This window comes from Vulpes lagopus, chromosome 1 (assembly GCF_018345385.1).
Source record: "Vulpes lagopus strain Blue_001 chromosome 1, ASM1834538v1, whole genome shotgun sequence".
NCBI classification, from domain to species: domain Eukaryota; kingdom Metazoa; phylum Chordata; class Mammalia; order Carnivora; family Canidae; genus Vulpes; species Vulpes lagopus.
Window position 1 is genome coordinate 143,219,988 of NC_054824.1, and position 12,064 is coordinate 143,232,051.

The 12,064-nt window shown below is 38.4% G+C and overlaps 1 protein-coding gene across 3 annotated transcripts in view; it reads right to left on the bottom strand.

Annotated features, from left to right (window-relative positions):
* The window catches only part of NUP210L (nucleoporin 210 like), an 86,436-nt gene that overhangs the window by 41,190 nt on the left and 33,182 nt on the right, over positions 1-12,064 (bottom strand). For 2 of the 3 annotated variants that reach the window (XM_041744365.1, XM_041744349.1), the window contains 2 exons: positions 4,633-4,854; positions 2,753-2,926 (listed from right to left, as the gene is read on the bottom strand). In XM_041744365.1, coding sequence (XP_041600299.1) covers positions 2,753-2,926; positions 4,633-4,854 — 396 coding nt within the window. The remainder of the gene's footprint in view (positions 1-2,752; positions 2,927-4,632; positions 4,855-12,064) is intronic. The other variant, XM_041744358.1, reaches the window with a different exon arrangement.

Genomic DNA, 12,064 nt, shown 5'->3' on the forward strand with positions numbered 1-12,064 from the left:
GTAAAATGGTGTAGCTGCTCTGGAAAATAGCTGGTGGTTCTTCAAAAGGCTAAACACTGAGTTATCATATGCCAAGAAATTCCATCTCTAGATAGAACTCAAAAGAAATGAAAACATGTTCATACAAAAATGTGTGCATGAATGTTCACAGGCAGCATTATTCTTATGTTACAGCCAAAAAGTGGGAACCACCCCTATATCCATCAATTGATACATGGACAAACAAAATGTAGTATGTGTATCTATGCAAAGGAATATTATGAAGCCATAAAAAAGAATGCAGTACTCATTCATGCTACAATATGAATGAATCTTGAAAACATGGGAAATGAAAGAAGCTAGCTGCAAAGGCCACATATTATATGATTCCATTTATATGAAATGAATGGAATAGGCAAATCCATAGAGACATATGGTCCAGGGGCTGGGGTGGAGGGATTGGGGGGGAAGTGACTGCTACTGGGTGTGCATTTTTTGGGGGGGAAATGAAAATATTCTGGAGTTGGACAGTGGCAATGGCTGCAAAACTCTTACCTATACAGTTTTAAAAGGGTAAATTTGGGATCCCTGGGTGGCGCAGCGGTTTGGCGCCTGCCTTTGGCCCAGGGCACGATCCTGGACACCCGGGATCGAATCCCACATCAGGCTCCCGGTGCATGGAGCCTGCTTCTCCCTCCGCCTGTGTCTCTGCCTCTCTCTCTCTCTCTGTGACTATCATAAATAAATAAAAAATTAAAAAAAAATAAAAATAAAAGGGTAAATTTTACAGTATGCAAACTGTACTTAATTATTAAAAAAGAAATTCTAAGTATGGAGAATTACAACTGTAAATTAATCCTTATGGTTCTAAGAAAAAAAATGTCTTGCAATTTTTTTTTTAAAGATTTTGTTTATTTGAGAGAGAGCAAGAGAGTATGAGCTGGGAGGAGGAGCAGAGGGAGAGGACGAGAGAGAATCTCAAACTGACTCCATACTGAGTGCAGAACCTGATGTATGCTCAATCCCAGGACTCTGAGATCAGACCTGAGCCAAAACCAAGAGTTGGGCACTAAGGGACACCTGGGTGGCTCAGCGGTTGAGCGCCTGCCTTTGGCTCAAGGTGTGATCCTGGATTCCCAGGTTCAAGTCCCACATCAGGCTCCTTGCATGCAGCCTGCTTCTCTGTCTGCCTGTGTCTCTGCCTCTCTCTCTCTCTCTCTCATGAATAAATAAATAAAATCTTAAAAAAAAAAGTGTTGGGCACTCAAATGACTGAGCCACTGAGGTGCTCCTTTTCTTGCAAATCTTCTATAAATTTAAATTATTTCAAATGAAAAACTTGACACTGAATGACAATTATATGGATAACTTTTATTCTGCTCCATCTAAGTGATTTTTTAAAAAGTAAATCATTTATAGGGGTGCCTGCATGGCACAGTCAGTTGAGTGTAACACTGCTGAGATCTGATTTCAGGGTCCTGGATCGAGCCCCAAGTCTGACGCTGTGCTTAGCTCTGAGTCTACTTGAGTTTCTCTCTCCCTCTTCCTCTGTTCCTCCCACCTGTGGTCTCTCTCTCTCTGAAATAAATCTTTTTAAAAAGTACATCATTTACAAACTTCAAATAATACTTCATGTGGAATTTAGTTCAGAAAAAAATGAGTTCCTTAATCTGTAACACCTCATATTCTTGTTCGTTTGTTTATTTATTTATTTATTTAGACAGATTTTTTTTATTTATGCATGAGAGACACAGAGAGAGAGAGAGAGAGAGGCAGAGACACAGGCAAAGGGAGAAGCAGGTTCTATGCAGAGTGCCTGATGTGGGACTCGATCCCGGGACTCCAGGATCACGCCCTGGGCTGAAGGCAGGCGCTAAACTGCTGAGCCACCCAGGCGCCCCAATTCTTGTTCTTCTAAAATAAAAAGATAGAATAAGGGCAGCCCTGATGGCTCAGCAGTTTAGCACCACCTTCGGCTGGGGGCGTGATCCTGGGGACCCAGGATCAAGTCCCACGTCGGGCTCCCTGTGTGGAGCCTGCTTCTCCCTCTGCTGGTGTCTTTACCTCTCTCTTTCTGTGTGTCTCTCATGAATAAATAAATAAAAAATCTTAAAAAAGAGAATAGCATAAAAGTAAAAAAATAGTATAAAAGTCAATAATGTGCTTTGCAGTCGGACAGACTGTACTATGTTTTAGCTTTATGCCTTTGGAATAATTATTCAACCTCCAGGAGCCTCAGTTTCTCCATCTGTAAAACAGGAATAATTGATTGTTCGGTACAGGCTAAGAAAGCACTTCTATTCTCCTGCGCTTATAATGAAAGTCCACCTCATTTAGTATACAGTCTGATGTTCTAGTTTCTAATTAGAAAACTCATTTTTTCCTCAATCCCTACTATCTACGCTATTACTTATCATTATTCTATACGATGGGTTTGGAGTGGAGATAGATTCTATTACTTACCAATAATGCCAATAAAAGATCTGGTAGAGAAAGATATTATCCAAACTATCTGGAAGTTCAGAGACATCTCCACTGTCTATTGCCATAACTGCAAGCTGACTACATCCCTATGTACAGTAAGCAAACTCACTAAATCACTAAGTATAGCCAATTCTGACCTGTTTAATTATCTCTTTTCAGACACTGTTAGAGAATAACAAATAAAAGTGTCCTTAACTTTAGTAAGATAAAAGCTATACATACTTCAGACCATTTAGCTGTAAGGCACAGAAGACAAAAGTACCAAGTTAGATGAAAACATTGTACTTACCAGTTGTTTATTGTGCTGTGGCAGAGGGCAAGGCTGGGCACCAGCTGGCACTCTGTATACTGGGGTTACTGACATGCTGGCAGGGTGGGCACACATGAAGCGTACCTGTACAGCCTCAACAGCTGGACTTGGGTTCAGGACACCTGGGTTATTTCCAATTCGGAATGTCAGAGTCTTTAAGGAAACAACAGAGCAAGAGGCAACTGTGGGTTGACATCAGTTGTACCAATCTACATGTGTTAGAATTATTCAAACTCCAGTATAGGATCTTTCTGGACATTAAAATCATCATAGTTCTTTCTTTTAAAGATTTTATTTATTCATGACAGACAGAGAGAGAGAGAGAGGCAGAGGGAGAAGCAGGCTCCATGCAGGGAGACCGATGTGGGACTCGATCCCGGGTCTCCAGGGTCAAACCCCGGGTTGAAGGCGGCACTAAACCGCTGGGCCACTGGGGCTGCCCAAAATCATCATAGTTCTTGATCATGGCTAAGACAAACAAGGGTATCATGGAAATTTATAAACAAAGAAAATATTTTTTAAAAATCGAATTCTGACCAATCACTTGTCTTTTTCTCCACCAAATCTTCCATTAAAAAAAAAAAAGATTTATTCATGAGAGAGAGAGAGAGAGAGAGAGAGAGGCAGAGACACAGGCAGAGGGAGAAGCAGGCTCCATGCAGGGAGCCCAACATGGGACTCGATCCCCAATCTCCAGGATCAAGCCCTGGGCTGAAATGAAGGAGGCACTAAACCGCTGAGCACAGGCTGCCCTCCACCAAATCTTTCAAATCTTTTGTTATCAGTTGGCAAAAAGTAGAAAAACTATTTTGTGTTTCAACCTTTCTCTAGTGGAAGCACCAAATGAGTAACAGAATGTGGAGATAAAAGACAAGAGGGCTCCAACAGGAGTGACAACTCTGACAGTGCTGACAGCCAGCCAAGTTCCTAAAAGACATTAAAAAAGAAGCTCAGTTCTTGGGCAGCCCCGGTGGTGCAGCGGTTTAGCGCCGCCTGCAGCCCAGGGCGTGATCCTGGAGACGCTGGATGGAGTCCCACGTCGGGTTCTCTGGATGGAGCCTGCTTCTCCCTCTGCCTCCTGTGTCTCTGCCTCTCTCTCTCTCTGCATCTCTATGAATAAAAAAAAAAAAAAAAAAAAAGAAGCTCAGTTCTTACTAAGTTAAAATCATACATCGATTCCTTGTGGGCTGGTTCCATACAGTCATACACTGAATTCTCAACCTGGTCAAACTGTAAACCTTTGTTACTAGAAGGTTAGAAACAGGGCACAACTGTGGTCTATCACTACCTCTAAAATAATAAAACTAATTCAACTGATAAAGGGCAACACACTTGCTATCTTATAGCAGATCTAAATGGTTCTTCAAAAGTGCTCACCACTCACAATTGCTAAACCAATCAAAACTGCTAAGAGTGACATTTCAACTTTCCCTTTCCCTTCCTTGCATTTTTTTGGAAGTGGGAAACCATATATCCTCTAGTCTAGACAACAAGCAAATGGATTATAGTGATAAAGTTGAAATTTATTGAACTTATTGAAATAAGTTTGTTACTACAAAAAGATCTTGAACCATTTGGTAGATTGTCAGAATTCTCAAATGAGTGAAATCTTTGAGTATATTTAAAGGATAGTAAAGTTAAAAAAAAAAAACCTTTAATCAATAATTAGAATTTTCCTATGTTAATTAACTAGAATTTAAATAAAATTTTGGAAGAAAAAAAGTATTTTCCTGTCTATAAATGAAATCTGTTAGAATCTAAAAAGGAATGACTAGAAGTATAAAAGATTTGGAATATTACTGGAATATTTAGTTTAGTGACTAAAACAAATGTTCAAAAAAGATCATTTTCCTACTTACTTGTTCCCCTAAATCCAGGCACAAGACCCGGTAGATATACTGGTTCTGTTTTCTCTTGGCTGGCAGCCGAACTTGTGTTAATTCAATTTTCTCTGTCTTCTCCATGCTCAACTCCAAAAAGAATCGAGAGGGCTCCAAGATCCATGGGCGGGGGCCCCCTTCAAATACTATTTCCTTCACAGACTGCCATGTCACCAATGCCACCTCCACAGGGTTTACAGCCTGATTGGCATTCAAAGAAATGAATCCTTGATTGGTCAGGGAACTCAACAGTTTTCTAAAGTAAAAAACCGGTTGATTGCTGAAAATGACATTAGACTTAATTTCCAAATCAGGAGACATGTACACGATGCCTCTCACTTGGATGTTTCTCAACCTCTGTACTCATTTTGATCCTATCATTCAGGCCTAACTTGTGTGTTACCTTACCTAATAATATCTGATCATTCCAGACCACAACCACTTCCACATCCTCTTATAATACTCATCTCTACTATTCACTCTATACTAATTCATCTCCTAAAGCTGTTTGAAGGTATCTAATGTTTCACATGTATGAGTATAATAATTCTTATGCTATTATCTAAAATTATTCAGAGAAAAGAATATCTTTTACCTGTATTTTAAAAGAGACTGTCTCTTCCTTATTGGGATTTACTACACTGTTGGGCACATAAGCGGTATTGAACAAGTAGCTGTATAAGCATTTTAAATGGAGATTTTTTTAAAAATCTGAATATAGGTGACACACAATATTATTAGTTTCACATGTATGACACAGAGATTTGACATCTATGTTATGCTGTTCTCAGAAGTCTAGCTACCCTCTGTCCCCGTACCACACTATTACAGTACCATTATGTTCCCTATGCAGTGACTTTTATTCCCATGACTTAATTCATTCCATAACTAGAAGCTCATATGTCCCACTCCCCTTCATTCATTTTGCCCATCCACCTCCCCCCTCAATCTGGTAACCATCAGTTTGTTCTTGGGACTGATTGTGCATTTTATTTATTTATTCATTGGTTTTGTTTTTCTAATTCCACATATGAGTGAAGTTGTATGGAATCACTGGTCTTCCTCAGTCTGACTTATTTCACTTAGCATAATACCATATAGGCCCATCCCTGTTGTCACAATGGTTTGATCTCATCTTTTTATGGCTGTATAATTCCTCTCTCTGTGTGTGTACATATACACACATCTTCCTTACCCGCTCATCTACCAATGGGACTTTTGGGCTGCTTCTGATACATATCTTGACTATTGTAAATAATGCTATAAACATAGGATGCTTACATCTTCTCAGATTAGTGTTTTCATTTTCTTTGGTTAAATACTCAGTAGTGGAATTACTAGATCATATGATAACTCTATTTCAGTTTTTTTTTTAAATTTTTTATTTATTTATGATAATCACACAGAGAGAGAGAGAGAGAGAGGCAGAGACACAGGCAGAGGGAGAAGCAGGCTCCATGCACCGGGAGCCTGACGTGGGATTCGATCCCGGGTCTCCAGGATCGCGCCCTGGGCCAAAGGCAGGCGCCAAACCGCTGCGCCACCCAGGGATCCCCTCTATTTCAGTTTTATGAGGAACCACAATACTGTTTTCCAGAGTGGCTGCCGCAATGTACATTCCCACCAACAGTGCACAAGGATTCCTTTTTCTCTACTTCCTCACCAACACTTTGTTTCTTCTTTCATTTTAGCCATTCTGACACAGGTGTGAAATGATCTCGTGGTTTTGATTTGCATTTCCCTGATGATGAATGATGCTCAGCATGTTTTCATGTGTTGGCCATCTGTGTGTCTTCTTTGGAAAAATGTCTCTTCAGGTTCTCTATTTATTTATTTTTATTATTTTTATTTTATTTTTATTTTTTATTTTTATTATTTTTTAAGATTTTATGTATTTATTCAAGAGAGACACACAGAGAGAGGCAGAGACAGGTAGAGGGAGAAGCAGGCTCCCTGTGGGGAGATGCTCACAACCTGAATTGAAGGCAGATGCTCAACCCCTGAGTCATCCAGGTGCCCTGCCTATTTTTTTATTGGACTTAGTTTTTTAGTGTTGAGATGTATAAGTTCTTCATATATTTTGGATAGTAAACCCTCATTAGATGTATCATTATCTGCTCCCATTCCATAGGTTACCTTTTGTTTTGTTGTTGGTTTCTTTCACTGTGCAAAGGCTTTTTATTTTGATGTAGTCCCAACGGGTTTTTTTTGTTTGTTTTTCCAAAGGTTTATTTTTGCTTTTGTTTCCCTTGCCTCAGGAGACAGCTAGAAAAATGTTCAATGTCATTGGCTAATGTCAGAGAAATTACTGCCTATGTTCTTTTCTAGGATTTTTTTTTAAAGATTTTAAGATTTTATTTATTTATTCATGAGAGACAGAGAAAGATAGTAGCAGAGACAAAGGCAGAGAGAGAAACTGGCTCCATGCAGGAAGCTCGGTGCGGGACTCGATCCCAGGATTCCAGGATCACACCCTGGGCCGAAGACAGGTGCTAAACCACTGAGCCACCCAGAAAACCCCTCTTCTAGGATTTTTATAATTTAAGGCCTCTCATTTAGGTCTTCAATCCATTTTGTGTTTATTCCTGTGTATGGTGTTAGAAAGTGGTCCAATTTCATTCTTTTGCATACAGATGTCGTTTCCCAGCACCACTTATGGAAGAGACTGTCCTTTCCCTATTGTATATTCTTGCCTTGATTGTTGAAGATTAATTGATCATATAATCATGGGTTTATTTTTGAGATCTCTAGTGTGTTCCATTGACCTATGTGTCTATTTTTGCATCAGTTCCATACTATTTGGATTATTATAGCTTTGTAACATATGTTGAAATCTGGGATTGTGATACTTCCAAGCTTTGTTCTTCTTTCTCAGGATTGCTTCAGTTATTTGGGGTCTTTTGTGGTCCCATACAAATTTTAGTATTTTTTCTGGTTTCGTGAAAAATGCTGTTGGCATTTTGATAGGGATTGCAATGAATCTATAGATTGCTTTGGCTAATATGGACATTTTAACAATATTAATTCTTCCAACTCATGAGCATGGGCTGTCTTTTCATTTGTGTCATCTTCAATTTCTTTCATCAATGTTTTATAGTTTTCAGAGTATAGGTCTTTCACCTCCTTGATTAAATTTATTCCCAGGCATTTAAATTCTTTTTGGTATAATTATAAATGATGTTAACTTTCTTAATTTCTCTTTCTGCTACTTCATTATTAGTGTATAGAAACATCACTGATTTCTGGGTATTAATTTTGTATCCTGCAACTTTACTAATTAATTTATTACTTCTAGTATTTTTTTGGTGGAGTCTTTAGGATTTCCTATGTGTAGTATCATGTCCTCTGCAAAATGTGATAGTTTAGCTTCTTTACCAAATGGAAGCCTTTCGTCTCTTTTTCACTGTCTGATTGCAACAGCTAAGACTTCCAATACTATGTTCCATAAAAGTAGGGAGAGTGAACATTCTTGTCTTGTTCTGATCTTAGAGGAAAAGCTCTGAGTTTTCACTATTGAGTATGATGTTATCTGTGGCTTTTTCAAATATGGTCCTTAATGTGTTGAGGCATGTTACCTCTAAACCTACTTGGTTGAGAGTTTTTATAAAAATTAATAGATGTTAAAAAAAATTAATAGATGTTAAATAATAGATGTTAATTAATGTTAATAGATGTTGAATTTTATCAAATGCTTTTTCTGCATCTGTTGAGATAATCATGATTTTTATAATTTGTTGAGATAATATCTGTTATAATATAATAATATATAATATAATAATATATAATATATAATAATATAATACATAATATAATATAATATCTAATTATAATATCTGTTGAGATAATCATGATTTTTATAATTTGTTTTGTTGATGTAGTAAATCACATTGATTGATTTGTGAATATTGAATCATCCTTGCTTTCCTGGAATAAATCCCATTTGATAGCAGTGAATCATCTTTTTTTTTTTTTTTAAGTTTTTATTTATTTATTTATGAGAGATAGAGAGAGAGAGAGAGAGAGAGAGAGAGAGAGGCAGAGACACAGGCAGAGGGAGAAGCAGGCTCCATGCAGGGAGCCTGATGTGGGACTTGATCCCGAGTCCCCAGGATCACACCCTAGGCCAAAGGAGGCACTAAACCACTGAGCCACCCGCGCTAACCTCCTTTTTTTTTTTTTCTTAAAGATTTTATTTATTTATTCATTAGAGACACACAGAGAGAAAGGCAGAGAGAGAAGCACACTACATGCAGGGAGCCCAATGTGGGACTCGATCCCAGGACTCCAGGATCACGCCTTAAGCTGGAAGGCAAACGCTTAACTGCTGAGCCACTCAGGCGTCCCATGATCCTTTTAATATATTGTTGTAGGTGGTTTGCTAATATTTTGTTGGGGACTTTTGCAGCTACGTTCATCTGTAATACTGGCCTGTAATTTTCTTTCTTTATGGTGTCTTTGTCTAGTTTTGGTATCAGGGTAATGCTGGCCTTGTGGGATGTATTTGGAACCTTTCCTTCCTTTTCTATTTTTTGGGACAGTTTGAGGAGAATAGCTATTAACTCTTTTTTATTTTTTTTATTTTTTTTTTTAATTTTTTATTTATTTATGATAGTCACAAAGAGAGAGAGAGAGGCAGAGACACAGGCGGAGGGAGAAGCAGGCTCCATGCACCGGGAGCCTGATGTGGGATTCGATCCGGGTCTCCAGGATCGCGCCCTGGGCCAAAGGCAAGCGCCAAACCGCTGCGCCACCCAGGGATCCCTTAACTCTTTTTTAAATGTTTGGTAGAATTCACCTGTGAATGCATCTGGCCCTGGACTTTTGTCTTGGCAGTTTTTTGGTTACTGATTAGCAATCAGTCTGTTCAGATTTTCTATTTCTTCCTGATTCAGTTCTGGAAGACGTATTGTATTGTATTGATTGATTGATTGATTTGATTCATTTATTTTAGAAAGAAGGGGGAGAGGGGCAGAGGGAGAGAGAATCAGCACACTCCCTGCTGAGCACAGAGCCTGACACATGGCTTAGTCTCACAACCCTGAGATCCTGACCTGAGCTAAAATCAAGAGTCGGACACTTAACTGACTAAGCCACCCAGGCGCCCCAGGAAGACTGTAGGTTTCTAAAAATGTATCCATTAAATGGATATTTTATTAAGTTAGCAAAGAACTTTTGTCCTAAAGATAAAAATATAATACAGCTATATACTTCATCCTATTTCTCAAAGAACTCTCACCTAAGAGTATAGTCAAGATTGGTATTATTTACTCCAGTATCCAGAGAAATCGGATCCTATTACAAATGAGCAAACGTGTTTTAGGAGAACATCAAAGTGAAGGTGATTTTCATGTAGTACACAGTGACTAAGTTGCAAAATGAAGTATAGAGTTTGAGTAATCATTCTATTTTTTTTTTTTAAAGATTTTATTTACTTATCCATAGAGACACAGAGAGAGAGGGGCAGAGGCACAAGCAGGCTCCGTGCAGGGAGCCCGACATGGGACTTGATCCACGGTCCCCAGGATCAGACCCTGGGCTGCAGGCGGCGCTAAACCGCTGCGCCACCGGGGCCGCCCTTGAGCAATCATTCTAAAGATGTAAATAAACCATGCCTTAGTATTTCTTTCCTGAACTGGGCAAGTTTATTCTTGAATACTATTAAAATTAAACATTCCTATGTCTGATGGCACTATTCTCTTAAATAATGTATGTCTATATAACTTAATTCAACAATTATTCATTGATGGCCCACTGGGGATATAGTAGTAACAATCAAATAAGGTTTTGCCTCACAGTAGAACTCACAGTCTGGGAAAAACAGATTTGAATAGGTAGAGTATATTGGGCATTACAAAAAGGCATCGTACAGTGTGCCATACAACCCTCTAATAGAAGAAACAGAATTAGAGGTTTCACAAAAGGCCTTCCTCAGAAAACAAGACAGAAATCATTCCTTTATCCTAGATACATAGTCCAAAATTAACCAGATCAACTGAATTGGACTGATATGTAAAAGGACAAATTGAAAACTATACCATGTACTGAAACATAATACTGATTAAATAAAGGCAGAAAGCATATATCCTTTTAAGCAGGTAGGGGGAAAACATACAACCAAAGCACTACATAGAGAAGGAAAATCATCATCTTATTTCCTTTCTTTTAAGGGTGGTTTTCATCCAGGGGAGATCTGATCTGTAGACACTCAATAAATATAAAATAAGGCTGGGAATAATCATAAAATAAAAAACCTAATGAAATGACAATGAGTCACAGCCAAGTACTTTCACTGAACTAGGCAACCAGGATGATTCATCCACTGAGAACAAATGAAATATGCTTGAACTGTATGTTTAATACTTAATGCTGCATAATGTGCAGTAAGGCCAACTCAAAATGCAAGGCTTTAAAAAAATTTTTTTTAAGATTTTATTTATTTATTCATGAGACAGAGAGAGAAGCAGAGACTTACATAGGCAGAGGGAGAAGCCGGCTCCATACAGGGAGCCTGATGCCCCGATCACACCCTGAGCTGAAGGCTCAACCACTGAGCCACCCAGGTGTCCTGCAAGCTTTAAAATTAATAACTTACCTTGCTTCTTTCATTAGTGTTAATTTTCCCCTCAAGGGTGACTCCTTATCTCAAAAGACCCTGATTCAAGATTTGCCAGGCTCTACCAGCAAGAATTTGTAGACATCAATTCTAGCTCCTTAAGGATTCAAATATAAACAGATACCAGGCTTTACTTTTGTTTTGAATTGCTATCTGTCATAATGTCCAAATCATAATGGACTAATCCTTAGGCCCTAAATAATGACTGTTGTGCTGAAAATCCTTAAGTATAAAGATTAAAGATGACAAATCTCCCTCTCTAGAATAGTTCTCTTTCAGAGTTCTTCAAAAGAGACCATCCTAATATCCAATATTTTATTCAGCATCGTGTTAACAGTGATATATGCACATGTAAAAATTCAAATAGTATCTTAAGAGTGGCGTACTTTATATACCTTACTATATGCATATTTTATACTTCAGTAAAAAAGAAGAAATAAACGGGGAATATCTAAAGCTTGCTGACACAACTTAAAGATATTCAGGGCACCTGGGTGGCTCAGCAGTTGAGCACCTGCCTTCAGCCCAGGGTGTGATCCTGGAGTCCCACATGGGGCTCCCCACAGGGAGCCTGCTTCTCCCTCTGCCTATGTCTCTACCTTTCTCTCTGTGTTTCTCATGAATAAATAAATAAAATCTTTTTAAAAAACAAACAAAACAAAACAAAACAAAACAAACAAAAGCAACCTAAAGATATTCCTGTGGTAGAAACATGAGGGAGTAAACTCCCTGATACTCAGGTTTGGTAACTTTAGATATAAAAACGAGAGTGGTAAATAAAGAGAACACAAATATAAC